The sequence below is a fragment of the Urocitellus parryii genome, chromosome 14 (genome assembly GCF_045843805.1).
Source record: "Urocitellus parryii isolate mUroPar1 chromosome 14, mUroPar1.hap1, whole genome shotgun sequence".
In the NCBI taxonomy this organism is placed as follows: domain Eukaryota; kingdom Metazoa; phylum Chordata; class Mammalia; order Rodentia; family Sciuridae; genus Urocitellus; species Urocitellus parryii.
The window spans coordinates 30,105,184-30,123,104 of NC_135544.1; the positions used below are offsets into that span (position 1 = coordinate 30,105,184).

General features: G+C 37.1%; 1 protein-coding gene across 2 annotated transcripts in view; it reads right to left on the reverse strand.

Moving 5' to 3' along the window:
- Positions 1-17,921, reverse strand: part of Wwc2 (WW and C2 domain containing 2) — a 225,408-nt gene that overhangs the window by 20,030 nt on the left and 187,457 nt on the right. For both annotated transcript variants that reach the window (XM_026400593.2, XM_026400594.2), the window contains exons 18-21: positions 15,885-16,083; positions 14,454-14,618; positions 13,240-13,332; positions 9,690-9,932 (exon numbers count right to left, since the gene is read on the reverse strand). In XM_026400593.2, the coding sequence (XP_026256378.1) occupies positions 9,690-9,932; positions 13,240-13,332; positions 14,454-14,618; positions 15,885-16,083 (700 nt within the window). The remainder of the gene's footprint in view (positions 1-9,689; positions 9,933-13,239; positions 13,333-14,453; positions 14,619-15,884; positions 16,084-17,921) is intronic.

Sequence of the window (17,921 nt, forward strand, 5' to 3'; positions counted from 1 at the left end):
ACCACTTCTATTCAACATAGTTCTTGAAACACTGGCCAGAGCAATTAGACGAAAGAAATTAAAGGAATATATATAGAAAAAGAAGAACTTAAATTAGCTCTATTTGCTGATGATATGATTCTATACCTAGAAGACCCAAAAAACTCCACCAGAAAACTTCTAGAACTAGTAAATGAACTCAGCAAAGTAGCAGGATATAAAATCAACACCCATAAATCAAAGGCATTTCTGCATATCAGTGACAAATCCACTGAGAAGGAAATGAGGAAAACTACTCCATTCACAATATCCTCAAAAAAAAAAAATAAGATATTTGGGAATTAACTTAACAAAAGAGGTGAAAGATCTATACAATGAAAACTACAGAACCCTAAAGAGAGAAATCAAAGAAGACCTTAGAAGATGGAAAGATCTACCTTGCTCTTAGATAGGCAGAATTAATATTATCAAAATGACCATACTACCAAAAGCACTATCCAGATTGAATGCAATTCCAATCAAAATCCCAATGGCATTCTTCATAGAAATAGAAAAAGCCATCATGAAATTCATCTGGAAAAATAAGAGACCCAGCTAAAGGAATCCTAAGCAGGAAGAATGAAGCAGGTGGTATTGCTATACCAGACCTTAAAACTATATTACAGAGCAATAGTTGCTGAGGGCCATTGACAAGTAGGAATGACACATCGAAATTTCCTTGCCAGCGTACCCCATGTTAAATGGACTTGCCTTGGAAATCCGCTGTGACCTTGCATGTGTGTTTGAGAAAGGTGACCCTGCTCAAGGACGAGGGTGGATCCAGGTTTACGATGTATCCTGCAGGTTTGAGGAAGTATCCCGCTCCTTGGGTTTAGGGCATTCCCGGTTTAAGATAATCTGGGTTTAAGGAAGTTCCAGGTTTAAGGTTATTGCTGCTGGGAATAGGGCGTTCCTGCTGCCTGAGTTCCCGTGGAATTGAGAAAGTTTTTGGGACGTGAATTGGCGGCAGAACTGGGATTTCCCCAGAACGTGTGTAGAGTCCGGTGTGAGTTCGGGAATAAAGAATTGCTGTTTGAATCTACAAAGCTGTGAGTGACTTGTGATCTTGTGCCCAGCCAAGACTGCGGCAAATAGTAACAAAAACAGCATGGTACTGGCACCAAAAAAGGGTGGTAGCCCAATGATACAGAACAGAGGACACAGGAACTAGCCCACAAAATTACAATTATCTTATATTAGACAAAGGTGCCAAAGACGTGCACTGGAGAAATGATAGCATCTTCATTGTTAGTTGGGCAAACTGGAAATCCATATGCAACAAAATGAAATTAAAACCCTATCTCTCACCATGTACAAAACTGAGCTCAAAATGGATCAAGGACCTAGGAATTAAACCACAGACTGTGCATCTAATAGAAGAACAAGTAGGCCCTAATCTTCATCATGTGGGATTAGGCCCCAGCTTCCTTAATAAGACTCCTATAATTCTTGTGCTAAGAATTAAAACCAAGAATCAATAAAGGGGATGGAATCAAACTAAAAATTTCTTCTCAGCAAAAGAAACAATCTGTAAGGTGAACAGAAAGCCCACATCCTGGGAGCAAAGTTTTACCCCTCACACATCAGATAGAGCATCTCTAGGGTATATAAAGAACTCAAAAAACTAAGCACCAAAAAAAACAATAACTTAGTCAACAAATGGGGCAAGGACCTGAAGAGACACTTCACAGAAGAGGATATACAATCAATCAACAAATATATGAAAAAATGCTCATCATCTCTAGCAATCAGAGAAATGCAAATCAAAACTACTCTAAAATATCATCTCACTCCAGTCAGAATGGCAGCTATTATGAAGACAACAATAAGTGTTGGAGAGGATGTGGGGAAAAAAGTACACTCATACACTACTGGTGGGACTGCAAATTGGTGTAGCCAATATGGAAAGCAGTATGGAAAATCTGGGAATGGAACCACAATTTGACCCAGCTATCCCTCTCCTTGGTCTATTCCCAAAAGACTTAAAAATAGCATACTACAGGGACACAGCCACATCAATGTTTATAGCAGCACATTCACAAGAGCTAAACTGTGGAGCCAACCTAGATGCCCTTCAGTGGATGAATGGATAAAAAAAATGTGACATATATACACAATGGAATTTTACTCAGCATTAAAAGAGAATAAAATCATCGCATCTGTAGGTAAATGGATGGCATTGGAGAAGATAATGCTAAGTGAAGTTAGCTAATGCCAAAAAAACAAATGCCGAATGTTTTCTCTGATATAAGGAGGCTGACTCACAGTGGGGTGGGTGGGGGTGAGCATGGGAGGATTAGATGAATTCCAGATAGGGAAGAGAGGTGGGAGGGAAAGGGAGGGAGCAGGGGATTATCAAGGACGGTGGAATGTGATGGACATCATTATCCAAAGTACATGTATGAAGAATTGAATTGGGTGTCAACATACTTTATATATAAACAGAGATATGAAAAACTGTGGTATATTTGTGTAATAAGAATTGTAATGCAAAAAACCACAAAGTACATGTATAAAGGCATGAATTGGTATGAATAGACTCTATATACAAAGATATTTTGTAATTGTGTAATAAGAATTGTAATGCATTCCGCTGTTGTGTATTTAAAAAATAAAATTAATAAAGCTAAAAAAGAATTTTCATTAGCTATCAATCACATTATAAAACTTTTATAATAAAAAAGATTAGTGTTTAATAAAGCAAAATCTAAAATGTTACTCCTAAGACAGTTTCTGAAACTGAGATGGGAACTCTTTATATCCTGAACTGGCTAAGACAAAAGGAGATCTTGGTCCTTGAATATCCATAGTTCTTAAATAAAACTGAAAAGACCTGCGATCTTCAAAATATTTCTGGGTAGTTCTGAGCTTTAGCAACCAGTTTTTTCCTTATATTAGTGAGCAAAGCCATGTGAGTGATATAAGACTGGTTATGTGAGCAAAACACATGCAGTGTTGAAAGGGTAAAGTTTCTAAGCTGGAAAGCTTGAATGTAAAAGATTAGGTATTATTAAGTTCCTCTGTTACACCCAGATTCCTGAGATAGTTAAGACAACACCCTACTGGCCATTTAGCCTAGGGCCCTGTGCAGTTCCTCACAGGGCCCGAACCAATCAGTTTGAATGTGTAACCCGCTTAAGAATGACCAATCACCCTCGCCCGCCAATGAATGTGCCAATCATGTCTCAGAGTTGTTGTTCAATTTCCCCGTGCCTCATGATGATTTGTTCTGATGTATGCAAAGCCCACCGCCCTCTCCAAAAAGTGTACTTAAGCTCTGCTTGACCTTTGCTCTGGGCTCTGAGCTGCGCTCCCTTCTTGAGTGGGCACAGAGTCCCAGCGCGCTGGAATGGATCCCCAATAAATCCCCTTTTGCCAATTGCATGGAGTAAGTCTCTTGTGTGTGGTCTCTCCCTCCGACGCTCCGCCGGACCCCCCTTACAGTGTGACATTAAGATAATTTTACTGGCAAAGCTAACTAAATTGGCTTTGAACAGAAGTGTGCTAGGTTGTGAGATTTTAAAGAACCAAACCCCTATATAACCATGGCACCACCTTGATGGAGAAACTGATTCTGAGGCAGGAACCAGGGGTGACAGCACCAATCAGCTATTTTAGAACCATTTATGATACAGTAACTTACACTGTAGACATTCAAGAGATGAAAGGGGAAAACACCACCAATGTCTCACAAAAGGTTGTATCAAATGACAGAGATGACAGTTTTCAAGGAGGTCACTTCTGAAGGATAGTTCAACTTCCTATTATGTTTGGGAGGTCTGTCTGATATGGTTATTAGTATTTCTATCATTAATCCACTAAATTCCAAGTTTTCAATTCTGTAATTATTTCTACAAAATTGATACAGGTGCATTAGAATAGGTTAGAAGTCATCATCTATAGCTTATCAATATTATAATATTAACATTATTATAATTTTATTCTTATAATTATATATTATATACTATATGTTTTTATGGGTGTTCCTCCTCTGGGATGACAAGACAAAATGGGTTAAGAACAGCAAAAGGAGATCTTGGTCCTTGAATATCCATAGTTCTTGACAGGTGGAAAGGTGAGCATGAATAAAACAAACTTGGGGCCTCTGGGATCCTGGCACCTTGGAAGAGTGAATTGGCCACTTTCATCCTAACATTACCATTATTTTTCCAGATTACTACTATTAGCATACTGTGAGATGTTGGTAACAACAGCATAAAATCCTTATTTCAGGAGTCTGTCAAAAGAGTCAAGGTTCAAGTACAGAAGTGAATCTTATACAAAGTCCTATGAAAGACTAGCTGATTTACCTAATACTCCTGGAATTTGTTCTGGAGCCATAGGCTGGATCAAGGGTGCCCACATTATGGTCTTACCTAGGTGATCAAGGTATTCTGGGGCCACCATTCAGCTTCTCATTGTTCTGTATGTTGTATTTAGCTATTCACCAGTAAGTCAAGGTGAAATTCTTTAGTCTAGAAGTGGGCAGGGGGCAAACTAAATGAAAATGGAATAAAATCATGGCTAATAAATAAGATTAGCAGCTTTAGTGAATCCAAGAAGTTTTCTAGGCAAGCGTTGTGCCACTGAGCTGCCACCCCAGCCCCAATCCAAGTTTTCTGCCAGGGTTGGATGGCACATCTACTACAAAGCGCTGTAAAAATGCAGAGGAGGCCTTGTCATTACCCTGGAAACTGACACCAGCAGCCCACAGGAGGGCTTGCATCAAGAGGTTTTTTTTTTTAAAAAAAAAAAAAAACAGAGAAAACTTTTGTTTAATTTGCTGAGTTTTATATTCCTTTTACTTCCCATATATTTGTACCAAGGGCAAATCTAAGAGTTTCTTTAGTGTAGAAGAAAAACAAAAATCACAGTAATAAATCCTAATTCTTGAGTCCCACATCAACAACAGCAAAAATCCTAGCAGAATCCTACAATAAAATGCAACTTAAAAACACAGGAAAATAGTGAATTTATGATACTTTGACTTTTGAAAAAATGTCTTAATCTTATATTTCAACCAGTATTCGACATACTGCTTGAGTCTGCTGAAGCCCCTCTAACTTGATTTCATGGGAAAACGTGTAACCCCAAGGACTTGGAAGGAGCCTTCCACTTTGGTCATCTATCATGCACATCACTGACACACTACCCCTCCAAAGAGCACATCTCTAGAAAATGTGACTCAGTGACTCCCCATTACAAGGGATTCAGGGCTCTTAATAATTTTGCCCCAATCTATCTTACCTCCAAGTAGGTAGGACACAGAATGAGCACTATGGACAGAAAATTAAAAATTTGGAAAGAAATATTCTGCATTTTATACTATGAAAGTCCACAATCTACCTGGAGACTGTTTTTGTATATTAGGCAGGGATTCAATACTACTGTTTTCCATATGAACAATCCTTATCAACTTCTTCCTTTTCTTCTCTTTTTTTTTTTTTTTTGGTGCTAGGGATTGAACCTAAATTAGGCCTCATGCATTCCAGGTAAGAGGCCCAACACTGAGCTGAATTCCAGCTCATTCCAGCTTTCTTTATTTAATGGCTCCTCCTTTGCTCAGGGCCTCTTGCATCACCCACATTAGACAGCAATGCTGCAAATAGGTGCTTCTGTTTCTGGGCTCAATTTTTCACACCTTGATTATTCTCTTGATTCCTACTAATTCTATACCATATAACCACTTTAGCAGTTTAAAAAAGTCCTGGTTTCTTATAGGGCAAGTCTTCCTCCTTGCTTTTTTTTCTCCAGAATTATCTACACTATTCTTTGTCTTTTATTTTTCTACTAATTGTATGAATATCCAAGAAAAATCATATTGACATTTTTCTTGGAATTGGATTGTATGGTGGAGTTTTAGGGAAAACTGCCCATCTCCATAATATTAATTCTTTCTCTATATCAGGGATTGGTAAATTATGAACTTTCATCTGTTTTTTTTTTAAATAAAGTTTTATTTGCACACAGCCTAAACTATTTATTTATATCTTTATAGTCGCTTTTGGGATACAATGGCTGGGTTGAGTAGCGGAGATTGAGACTGTGTGGATCCAAAAGCCCAGAGTATTTAGTATGCTGACCCCTGCTCTATATGAATTTAGTACATTTCATAAAATTAGGTGTTTTTACATTTCTCCTTATAAAGTTTTGTAATTTTCCTTATACTTCACATCAAATTCATTATTTGATCCTTGGATACTCTTTGATACTACTGTAAATATTAATAAGTAAATTCTCTGTTTCTGGTTAGCATACAGAAAAAAAATACAGTAGTTTTACGTATCATTCTATTATTTATCCATCTTGCTAAAGTCTTATTATTTGAAATGACATAGATTTTTTTAGTGTAGGCACCACATTATCTGCCAATAATGACAGCTTTATTTCCTTCTTTCCATTCTGCTTCTACTTTTCTTGATTGCCTCACAGCACTGATTAGAACTCCTAGCACAATGTTGAACAGTGTTAAATGTCTGTCTCATCTTAAAGGAACAGTTTCAATGTTCATCTATACAGGATCACATTTGCTTTAGGTTATTTTTCATCAGGTTAAGGAATTTCTCCTAACATATTGAGAGTTTTAAACATGAATAAATATGATTATTGACTCTAATCATTATTTTCTTGCATCCATTGAGTTTATCAAATAGTTTTTTCCTTATTCTATTTAAGTGGTCAATTATATTAATAGAGTTTTCTAATATTAAAAAAATCTTCCTATAGTTCAAACATGGTCAAAATGTACTTTTAAAAATATATATATCTTTTAATATCTTTATTTATTTTTATATGGTGCTGAGGATCAAACCGAGTGCCTCTCACGTGCAAGGCAAGCACTCTACCACTGAGCACTAACTCCAGCCCTCAAAATGTACTTTGAAAAAATATACTGTTGGATTATATTCACTAATATTTTAGTTAGGATTTTTATATCTACATTCATAAATGAAACTGGCTATTGTTTTTCCTTTTTGATAATATCTTTGTTTACTTTTAGAATCAGGGATGTTGGCCACACAGAAATGTGTGTTCTCTCTTTTTCAAGCATTTAAAACTGAGATATCTGCCACCCTGCCCCAGCTCTAGGGTTTGAACCCAGTGGTACTCTACCACTGAGCTACATTCCCAGCCATTTTTGAGACAGAATCTAAGTTGCCAAGGCTGGCCTTAAACTTTCAATCCTCCTGCCTCAGCCTTCCAGGTAGCTGGGATTACAAATTACTTAATTGAGATAATTTGTTCTTTATAAAGTTTCGGGGACATGTCTATGAAATATGTAGACCTCATGTTTTCTTTGTGGATAGATTTTAATCTCTGCTGCAAATTCTTTGAGTTACATGATTTTTAACCCTTTTCTGCCTTCTTTCATCATTTCTTGTATATTTTCCTAGATATTTGTCTAAACTATGGGCACATATGTTGATTACATTCCATTATCTTTTAAATCTCAAATGATTCATAGTTCTGTTCCTCTTTTCTTTTTTTATTTTATTTTTTTATAGTTGTAGAGGGACAACATGCCTTTATTTGTTTAGTTTTTTATGCGGTGCTAAGGATCGAATCCAGTGCCTCACACACGCTAGGCAAGCACTCTGTCACATCCCCAGCCCTCCTCTTTATTTTTATAATATCCTTTGCTGGGCTGGGGATGTGGCTCAAGCAGTAGCGTGCTCGCCTGGCATGCATGCAGCCCAGGTTCGATCCCCAGCACCACATACAAACAAAGATGCTGTGTCCGCCGAAAACTGAAAAATAAATGTTAAAATTCTCTCTCTCTCGCTCTCTTTAAAAAAAAAAAATCCTTTGCTTTTATCTTCTCTTTCTCAATCTTGCCAGAGATTTACCTATTTTTTTTTTCAAAGAGCTCTAACTTTTTGCTTTATTGAGCTTTTCTCTACACAATGGAGATTAGTTAGCAATCAAAAAAAAATAAACTGCAATAATAAGTAATTTGTGGAAGAATCTTAGCATGATGTTATTAAGTGAAAAAGTAAGTCCCAAGGTTTTTATAATGACTGATATCTAAGGATCAAGAATTTCATATCATAACAAATCAGAAACAAACAAGCAACAAAACTCCCAAAGAGTCTAAGTTCTGTTTATATGTGTAGTAGCAAAATTCCAAATCCATTTTGAAAGTCTTTGACCCCAGAGGTTCAAAAGACTATGAGATTTCTCTGTGATATCAAAGTTGGTCAAAGTCAATCAAGAATTTGAAGTTATTGCTGGTGCTGAATTAAAAGACCTGGGAAGGTAAAATCCTGGCTATTATTACTGAGGTACAAACATGAGAGTGGGTCACTTTAACTGTTAACTCAGTCATCCATTTGGTAAAGTGAAAGCTACTGTGGCACTTGCTCTCCTGTCAGGTATTTAGCTAGAGCTTTATTAGCACATCCCCAGCCTGGTGGGCCTCTCTGGCTTCAAGGGATGAAGTTCTACTATCTGCTCTCAAACCCAGTTTAGGTGCTTCTTCCTCTATGAAACCTCTCTTGGACCCTAGAAAGAGATCTTTCTTGTGGACCCTGAACATCTCTTTTGTCACCAGTGTCTAATTGCCCTGTATAATATTCATGGCCATGTCAAATAAAAGGCCTACAATTCAACTCTAGGCAGGACAAACCATTTCCTGAGGTCTTATTATGTATGAAGATTTCTCCCTATGAGGTGGAGTAGAACAGAAGTAGATAATACATTTTGTTGCTTACATTTTCTTTAAAAATTATTGGTATCAGTTTGATTCTTGAAATTCATTCATTAAGTTTCTGAGTTCCATTTAGAATTAGTAGCACTAATCAGCTAAACAATTTAAACATTTCCTATAGTACCACAACTACGAGATTAAAAAACGACTTTGGGCCCAAAAGAAAAAATTATATCATGGACAGTACTTTTTATTAATTCAAGGAAGTGTATATTTCAGATTCCTACCCAAAGGTGATAGAAGAAAATAATGTTTTTGCATTCTTAATATTTTAGCTACATGAAAAATTCTATTTGTAGATTATGTATAGATGTGAATGAATACACCCTGCTCTGTCAAAATATAAATTCTAATAATGAGACAACAAATCAATATCATAATCATGCAAATCCTTAAAAATTTCAGTAATATTTATGTGGCAGAATGACAAAAACAGTCCTTTTAAGACATTCTACATTTTAATCAGTGATTCTACCTTATTTTGCATAGATTTTGTAGGGTGAAAAGCAAAGAAGAATGAAAGTGAAATGTAATTTCTTTTGAATATAGGAAAGAATGAAAATTAGAAGCATTAAAATTAGCAATGTATTACAACAATGTGGTTAATGAATCTAAAAGAGCTATTCATTATCATTTGTTGATACAGAGGAAATGTTGATAAGAAATTCCCCTGCTGTCATCCTCCCTTCCTATCAGGTGACCAGTGGCCACCCAAGCTGCAAATACGTGGAGAGGAAGGGGGCCTCTTATCTGCAGCTTTTGGGGTAGCAATACTACTATTTTAGCAATATTCTGGACAGAAAACATCCTATAACAGTAGGGAAAGATATGTTTCATTCATAGCAAAAGCATCTGAAGACTCTGAGCCAAATGGAGGTATAAGTTGGGAGTCTCCTACCCAGACTTTAATAAGAATGAACCTGTGTTGGCTCCTCTGTGGGATGAGTGACACTTGGATTTGTACCTGCTTCTCAGCTTGTTTCAGGAGCTTCTGGAATCGCTCATCCTCCAGCACACCTGGTGGAAGATCAGTCTCTCCCTGAGCTTTCAGTTCTTCCAGCTTTTGCCGAAGGCCCCTCAGAGCCTGTAGCTCATCATTGAGGCGACTCTGGCGGGTAAGAGAGGCCTGAAGATCCAGTTCTAGGTCTAGAGATGTGCGTACTGGGCATTCCTGGGCTGTCCTTCTGAGGACTGGCTGGCAAACCGTCTGGAGAGTTAGAAAACACAACAATAAAACACCCTATTATATGAGTAGTCATTTTTCGCTTGTCCTACTTCCTTGCTCCTTGGAAGTGAGAATATAACTGAACAAGCAACTTGCTTTGGCCAAAGAAAGGTGAGTGGGAGAGATGTGTACCACTTCCATGCAGAAGTCTGTTAAAGCCAGTGTGAAATCTGCATTTTTCTGTCTCCTACTAGAGGAATTGCAAAGACCCAGAGACAGAGGCTCCATTAGCTTGGGTCTTCAGTAAGAACACAGGCAGGTCCTCCAGCCAATCTTCAAAGAACTAGTAGCTAAGAAAGAAGTAAACCTTTATTCTTTTAAACCACAGAGATTTCAAAGTTGTTATAGTGTAGCCAAGCTTACCCTGCCCCAATGGAAAAACAAATGTTAGAACAGACAGACAGTTGTTCCATTTCAGGAGGCAAAACCATCTCTGTAGTTCACTCCCTTGATATCTATCACCTCTGAGTGTGGTCCAGAATGCAAGTGGTTCATGGGACTGCTTCTTTCTCTATTTTACATATTATGCACTATCCATTCTCCTCATTGAATCACAATTGTTTTTCCCAGGGCCAATCTTACCCATTTATTTATTTTTACTTTTTAATTTTTTGGCGGTGCTGGGGATTGAACCAGGGTCTTGTGTGTGCAAGGCAAGCACTCTACCAACTGAGGTATATCCCCAGCCCCTTACCCATTTATTAAGGAATAATGATTGTCTATATATGAATAAATTTCAGCTGGAGGATGGTAGGCAGGACATTAGGAAGAGATGACATAATCTCTGACTCTGAGGACTTTGAATGGAGAACAGTATGTGGCAATAAGCAATAGTGAGCTGTGAATTAGATCTTAAGTTCCACAGAAAGTCAAACAAGGGACAGATCATTCTGGGCTGGGTCAGACTCATTTGCAGAAAGAAACTTAAACTAGGCCATGTACGATGGTATAAGCAGAAAGTACAAGAACAAGGAGTGCATTTCTTGCCTAGATTGCTGGCAGCAGGAATGGAACACAAGATATTCCTAATAAGAACTGGTGCTATGTGATACCAGAGTGGAGGGCCTCAAACTTGACAAGTGCTCTAGTTTGAAGGTCTGGAACAATGGTGGTGCTCATAACAGATGGGATGGAAAGGGCCCATCTGCACCTCTTCTTATCTCAGGGTCTTAGTCCACATTGGGATAACTTTGGTTGTCTCCTCCTATTCTTTCTCCTCTGTCCAACACATGTTAAATGTTCACTAAATACTGAGGTGCTAGGCTTCTGTAGTACATTAAAAAAAAAATGTTTCCTTTATTCAACTTCTGCTCTCTCCAAAAAATACACGGCATGGTAAGAATCACCTAGATCCATATTTGCATTGACTGCATTACTTGTTTTTCATAATCTTTCTTATTTCTCATGAACATGGAATCTAAGGATTCCAGTGTGCACTGGTGTGCAGGTAAATTACTAACACTCAGTTCTCTGCATGGAGAAGGAAACATTGATTTGTAGGCTTGCTGATCTCTGTGGTATAACTACTACCACAGTAACTTTTTAAGGTGTCCATGTGATGTAGAGACACGCACAGTTGGTTCCTCTGAGCTAATATGAGGAAGCTCTAATATACCACTAAATCTCTGACCTCATGACTCATATGATTGTCACTTTTCTTTTCCAGTTGGGTAAACCTTTTGCTGGTGTTTGCAGATGCTTTGCTCTCTTATACCTCTCCATAGTTTTCATGGCGGAATGCCTAAGTCAGAACACCATTCTCTACTCATTTCTCTTAAACCATATCTGCTTCCCTAAAAACCACTGTAAAAATCATCTCCCACACATGTTTTAGGATTAACCTCTGTTTGGTTCAAGCAGATCTACTAACTAAGTTTATGAGCAATCTAACTGTTTTTGAGCTCAACTCAACTCAGACACACTTTTGATAAAAATTTCTCTGAAGTGTGCTACTATACTCTAAGAACACATTCTGTTTGAGAAAGCAGAGTGACCTGCAAATGAGATGAAACAAATTTTCTTTCAAGATTATGGAAATTTAGGAACTTCCAAAGCATAATATTTGGTAGTGTGAAATATCTACACCTCAAAATTTCCTAAAAAATGTTGAATGCTAAATAAAAGTGGGCATATCAGTTTTTAGACAAAAGAAACATGTTCTTTTTCCATTGGGTAACTAAAAGTTGAACCAAGGGAATCAAAAGTTACCTATTCACATATCTAGTACTTTGCACATAGTGCTAGGAAACCAGAGTGGCACTGATAACGATGAGGACTCTTACCTCACCATGCAAGTCCCTCAGCCCTTAATTCTGGTCCACAGCACTGAGGCTCTGGCTGAACTCAGCTAAAACTCATCCTCTATGTTTTGTCACTTCATGTCATCTACTGAGAACACCTCATATGCATCATTCTTCCATCCCCCCTTCACCTTACTTGCCCCATCTCTACCATTTCCTTTGAAATTTTATTTAAGCCTTGAAGCCACAGACCTGCTCCAGGAAGCCTCTTTTAGACTCTAGTGCAGAGGAGCTCATTCCCTCTTCTCCAGCACACTTCTAATGTCCCATGTGTGATTCTGAGAATTTTCTCTAAAGATGGCAAACTCACCACTGATAGCACACACCATGCTCTGTGCTTACTAAATAGCACATTGTAAACTGAAATTATAATAGAAAGTAAACAGGAATTTTTGATCCACTTGTATAGTCCAACCCTCTAATTGACTTAAATATTCTCATCCAGAGATCGATGGCATCTAGGAAAACAATCTGAGTAGTCCCACTCAGATGAATTTTAAACTTCTAAAAAGAACTGTTTAAGCAAGTTCAAAACCATGTGATTAAACAGTAAACAAAAATAGAAACACCCCAAAACCTGTGTGCTACTCCTATGCAGAAATGTCTGCTTCCCTTCAGAGGAGGTCCCAGGTTTATATTCCTCCCACAAATGCTCAAGGGATGGTATGCAGACCTGTCAGCCATCACTGGACATTTGCTCAACCCACTGATGCACTTGGGGGCCCAGCAAGCTCCTTCTCCAGAGATATTGCAAACCAATTTCCAGCCTTAATTACCAGAGGTTCCAAACCAGTGACGAAAGAATGCTTTCAAGCATATCTTCTCTGGTTCTCTGACATAACACCTACATCTCTGTGTGATCACTGTGGCTTCATTCAACAGCCTGGGAGCATGAAGCACTGGCACTCAATAGTTTTGGGATTCATGCTTTGCAATTCATGAATCTGGATTGGTCTAGGGCAGTGCGACATGACTGAAGAAATACATACCCTTTTGACCCGCAAACTGCACCGTTCACTGGAGTTTCTCACAAACAGTGATTTTTTAGCCAAGGTTGAACTGTCACTGTCACTCCGATTTAACTGGTGACAAAAGATTAAAAAAAAAGATTAACAAACAGAGTCAGTGGAAATTAGAACTGAGAAGTTTACTAAATAAAGTAGGTAGTGACAATATGACCAGCAAATTTCTTTAAGAAAACCTTCCCCAAACAGATTCTTCCTTGTTCCATGGTTTTATTAGCTTAATTTTCTTAAATAATTTAAATAACTGTCAAGTCATACATTAAGATAATTATACATCTTTTGAAATAAAGCAATTCTTTTAGCTAACATGTGATGTTTACTTCTTTAAAGAAATATTTCCATGAAGTACAGACCTCAAGGTCAGAGTTAAGACACATTCTAGAATGCTCCTGGCCCAAGTAGCTTATGCCAACCCACTTACCTGCTTTAGGTCTCTGCAGAATGTAACCTATCAATCAAGCCTACTCTGTACCCTGCTTCCCATAGCACCAATCCTCTGCTACTCACCCTACCACCACCCCCTACCCCTGCCCCACAAGGCACTTCTCAGCTTATACACTTATAATTATTGTTTATGGCCTAGGTCTCTTTTGCTTCTGGATAAATCTCAACTATCTAGGAAAGTGCTTAATAAAAGTATTTCTTTTTAACTTCAATGAATAAAGTTAGAATTTTAGAAGTATTTCTAATCCATTATAAATATAAATCTACTTTACTATACATTATAAATACTTCTAGAAGCACAATTTGGTAAATAGATGGAAATCTCAAAATTTTCTTCACAGAGCTATAAATCTGATTCAGTGTCCAAAGGCATTAGTAAGAGATGCTTTTTGTTCTAAAATCCAATTCACAGTTTTCAGTCCAGCAAGATTAACATGGGTTGAAGCAAGTATGTTATACAGTGGAAATATATAAAATATATATCTTAAAAGTCACTTATGTTTCTAAACACAGATGGAAGTCAAAATTTTTTAGCATCTAGATCTTTAAAATTCACTTACTTGCATCACATTAGAACCAGTGAGACCTTAAATTTGTGGGAAAACTAATTTAAAAAAACCTTTTAGTATTTGTAGTCAGAATGTGCAGTTTCTTGTCATTAATGGGAAATGCACTCACTGGTAGAAGGGCAAGCCACAGTACCTGGTGTCTCATCACACACATGGTCACCTTACCCTGCAAATGTACTGGCTTCGCTCGCCTGGAGAAAAGGTCTGTGAGCGCACTATCATGCTGCTCCTCACAAACGGATGCTGTTGAGAGCTCAGGCTGCTGCGGTCTTTGGGTCGAACTGCCATACTGTCATTAACTGCATCATCAGTATTTGTCTCTTTGTCAACCTACAAGAAAAGTAATTTGTTAGGAGCTAATCAATGTGTGTACATTTATTCTCCATTGTTCTAAGAAAAAAAGAAATACCAAACGCCAAACAGATTCATGTAGCACTTGGGACACTCCTAAGAGGAATGCTTCTATTACAACACAGTTCTTCTGAAGGGAAAGTAGGTACCTGGTAACTTCCAGGTTCTTAGGAAGCTACCACAGTGGGTAGGATCTGTCCAAAGAGATTACCCATAAATAGAAGTGCCACCTTTAACAGGTCAGAATTAAAACCTTCATGGTTTTGATTTAAAGAGATAGTATGAAGAATTCTATTTTGAAATATATCATCATTAAACATTATTTAATTTCTGATTATTTTTCAAAATAGTAATGAATACAAGAAAATGAAAATATGCCACAAAGTTATAGATTTAAATGGAAAATGCAATTATACATATAAATATAATAACTGTTATGAAGCCAAATTTGGATTTTTTTACTGGATCTTTGGAAATGTAACAAAAATAAAATTTTAAGTTAAAATGGAACTGTCTCGAAATATAAACTTGTAGGCACAGGTAGATGTCTTTTATCTTACAAGAATAACTTGATTACAGACCTGCCTCTTAATGAAAATTTGCTTCCTTGTGACAGGAAGTCCTTGGTCAGGGTACAATACTATTTTCTCAGAAATAAGGAATTCAAATGTTCTAAATTCTATTACCAATATTCGAAGTGTGCAGCAGGCATCCTTGAGCCTTAAAAAAGACTTCCCCATTTGGGGACAGTGGTCTCAACACATTTCTCACTTACCTACCAAAGCTGCCTGTTTACTTGGTTGGCATCTGTGCGTAAACCTAGTTTTCTGTCACCTTTCTAGACAGAAAGCTTTTAATAAGAACACCATCTAACTAAAATTAAGTTCAAATGTTTGCTTCATGTTTGAAATAGAAATAAACTTTGAATTTGACACAATTAAGTAGTCACCCTGCTGCTATCCAAGGAATTCAGAAAATACTTCTGATAAATATTCACAGAATACTTTATAGAGACTGAAAGTAGTACAATTCCTCTTCTTATACCAAATTTAATGAAGAATTAATATTTTGGCCCATCTAAAAATTATAAAGCATTTATAATGTATCTTTTATATGCCTTTCATGATCAGCTTTCAGATTAAAATCTTAACATGGAATTACACCTGAAGAGATAAATAAGCATCTCTGATGTCTACATGGTGCCTGTGAGGCATCTGTTTTAGTAGAACACAGCTGAATATTCACCAGGGTGGGTACTCCAACGGGTGGCTGATGTCTACAGTCTTTGGCAACCTCATTTTCTTTCTTCCACTCGCCTTCATCCATCTTCGGCACATTAGTGCATGAACTTAAGTCTTCCATACAGCTATTGTGCTTTGCCAATTTAACCTCAGCTTCTTTTTCAGCCACAGTTTCATCAGAGGCCTCTCTTAGCATTGTTAACCTATGGTGAAATGAAACAAAATGAAGATAAGACACACTTAAAGTCAAGTGGGTATGCTGTATAAATTGTGCAACTTAGGCACGTTAACCTGTTATTTGAGAAATGAACAACAGACTTAAACAAAATGATTCAAGCCATTGTCTGGCTGGAACTTTTAATTAAATAGTCCATAAAAAATAAAATTCTCACTCATTATTTAACAATATACTGCAAAATCTCCATAGTGTACTACTACAAAGTTAAACTTATGAAATTTGACCTAACTTCCAGATACTAAAGTAGAAATATTCTAAAATCATATATAAATTTTAATCCCAGCATTTTAAAATGTTGACATTCAAACTGAAGCAATGTGATATTAGTTAGTCATTCTTATACCATTAATCATAGGAGGAAATGGGATACTTTCAGCTAAGAGAGAATAAAAACATCCATTACTGAGGTTGTAGCTCAGTGGTGGAGCGCTTTCCAAGCATGTGTGAGGCACTGGGTTCGATTCTCAGCACCACATACAAATAAATAAAACAAAGGTCCATTAACAACTAAAAAATATTTTGAAAAAAATCCATTACTGACTGCTCACAGTCTAGTAGAGAAAACCCCATGTTAAGGAAGATTTACTATTAAATCAACAGAAGCCTCTTAGTGCTGTTTGTGCTCACATTTACCAAAAGCCATATCACTGACTTGGGTGGCATTACAAGGGGTACTGTACAACATGAAGTCAGTTTATACAGAATATATAAAGCAGGAGTATTGGGATGGTTTAGAACATATCAAGCTTTTGTTGACTGTCATGTTCTTAGACACTGAGCTTTAACTGCAATTGGTGACATGCTGACAAATTGGCACAAACTAGTTATTAAAGGTGTAGCCATGAAATGAACACAAGGGAGGACCAGCAATGATGGCTATGAGTTATAAATTCCTTTATTTACATACTAAGCGAATTTTTAAAAATATGTGTGATGTGAACATGAGGAAAGCTTGGTATTTAAAGATACTAAAATAAACCTTATGCTCACTCTCATATTTATTTGTCCTGCAGGGCTTTGATTTTTATTCACTATTAAGGAATTCTGGTAAGCACAAAGTATCTCTACCTTTTTATATCACTGTCAAAACCCTTCCTTACAAGTGGTCTATGACTATTATTTATGACTTATCCTGTAAGTTTCTTTTTTTTTCTTTTTTTTGATGGCTAATCTTTTTTTTTAAATTTTTATTATTGGTTGTTCAAAACATTACAATGCTCTTGACATATGATATTTCATACATTTGATTTAAGTGGGCTATGAACTCCCATTTTTACCCCGTATACAAATTGGAGAATCACATCGGTTACACATCCACTGTTTTACATATTGCCATACTAGTGTCTGTTGTATTCTGTTGCCTTTCCTATCCTCTAGTATCTCCCCCCCCTCCCCTCCCATCTTCTCTCTCTACCCCATCTACTGTAACTCATTTCTCCCCTTGTTTTTTTTCCCTTTCCCCTCACTTCCTCTTATATGTAATTTTGTATAACAATGAGGGTCTCGTTCCATTTCCATGCAATTTCCCTTCTCTCTCTCCCTTTCCCTACCACCTCTCGTCCCTATTTAATGTTAATCTTCTTCTCATGCTCTTACTCCCTGCTCTGTTCTTAGTTGTTCTCCTTATATCAAAGAATTCATTTGGCATTTGTTTTTTAGCTAGCTTCACTTAGCATAATCTGCTCTAATGCCTTCCATTTCCCTGCAAATTCCATGATTTTGTCATTTTTTAGTGCAGAGTAATACTCCATTGTGTATAAATGCCACTTTTTTTTATCCATTCATCTATTGAAGGGCATCTGG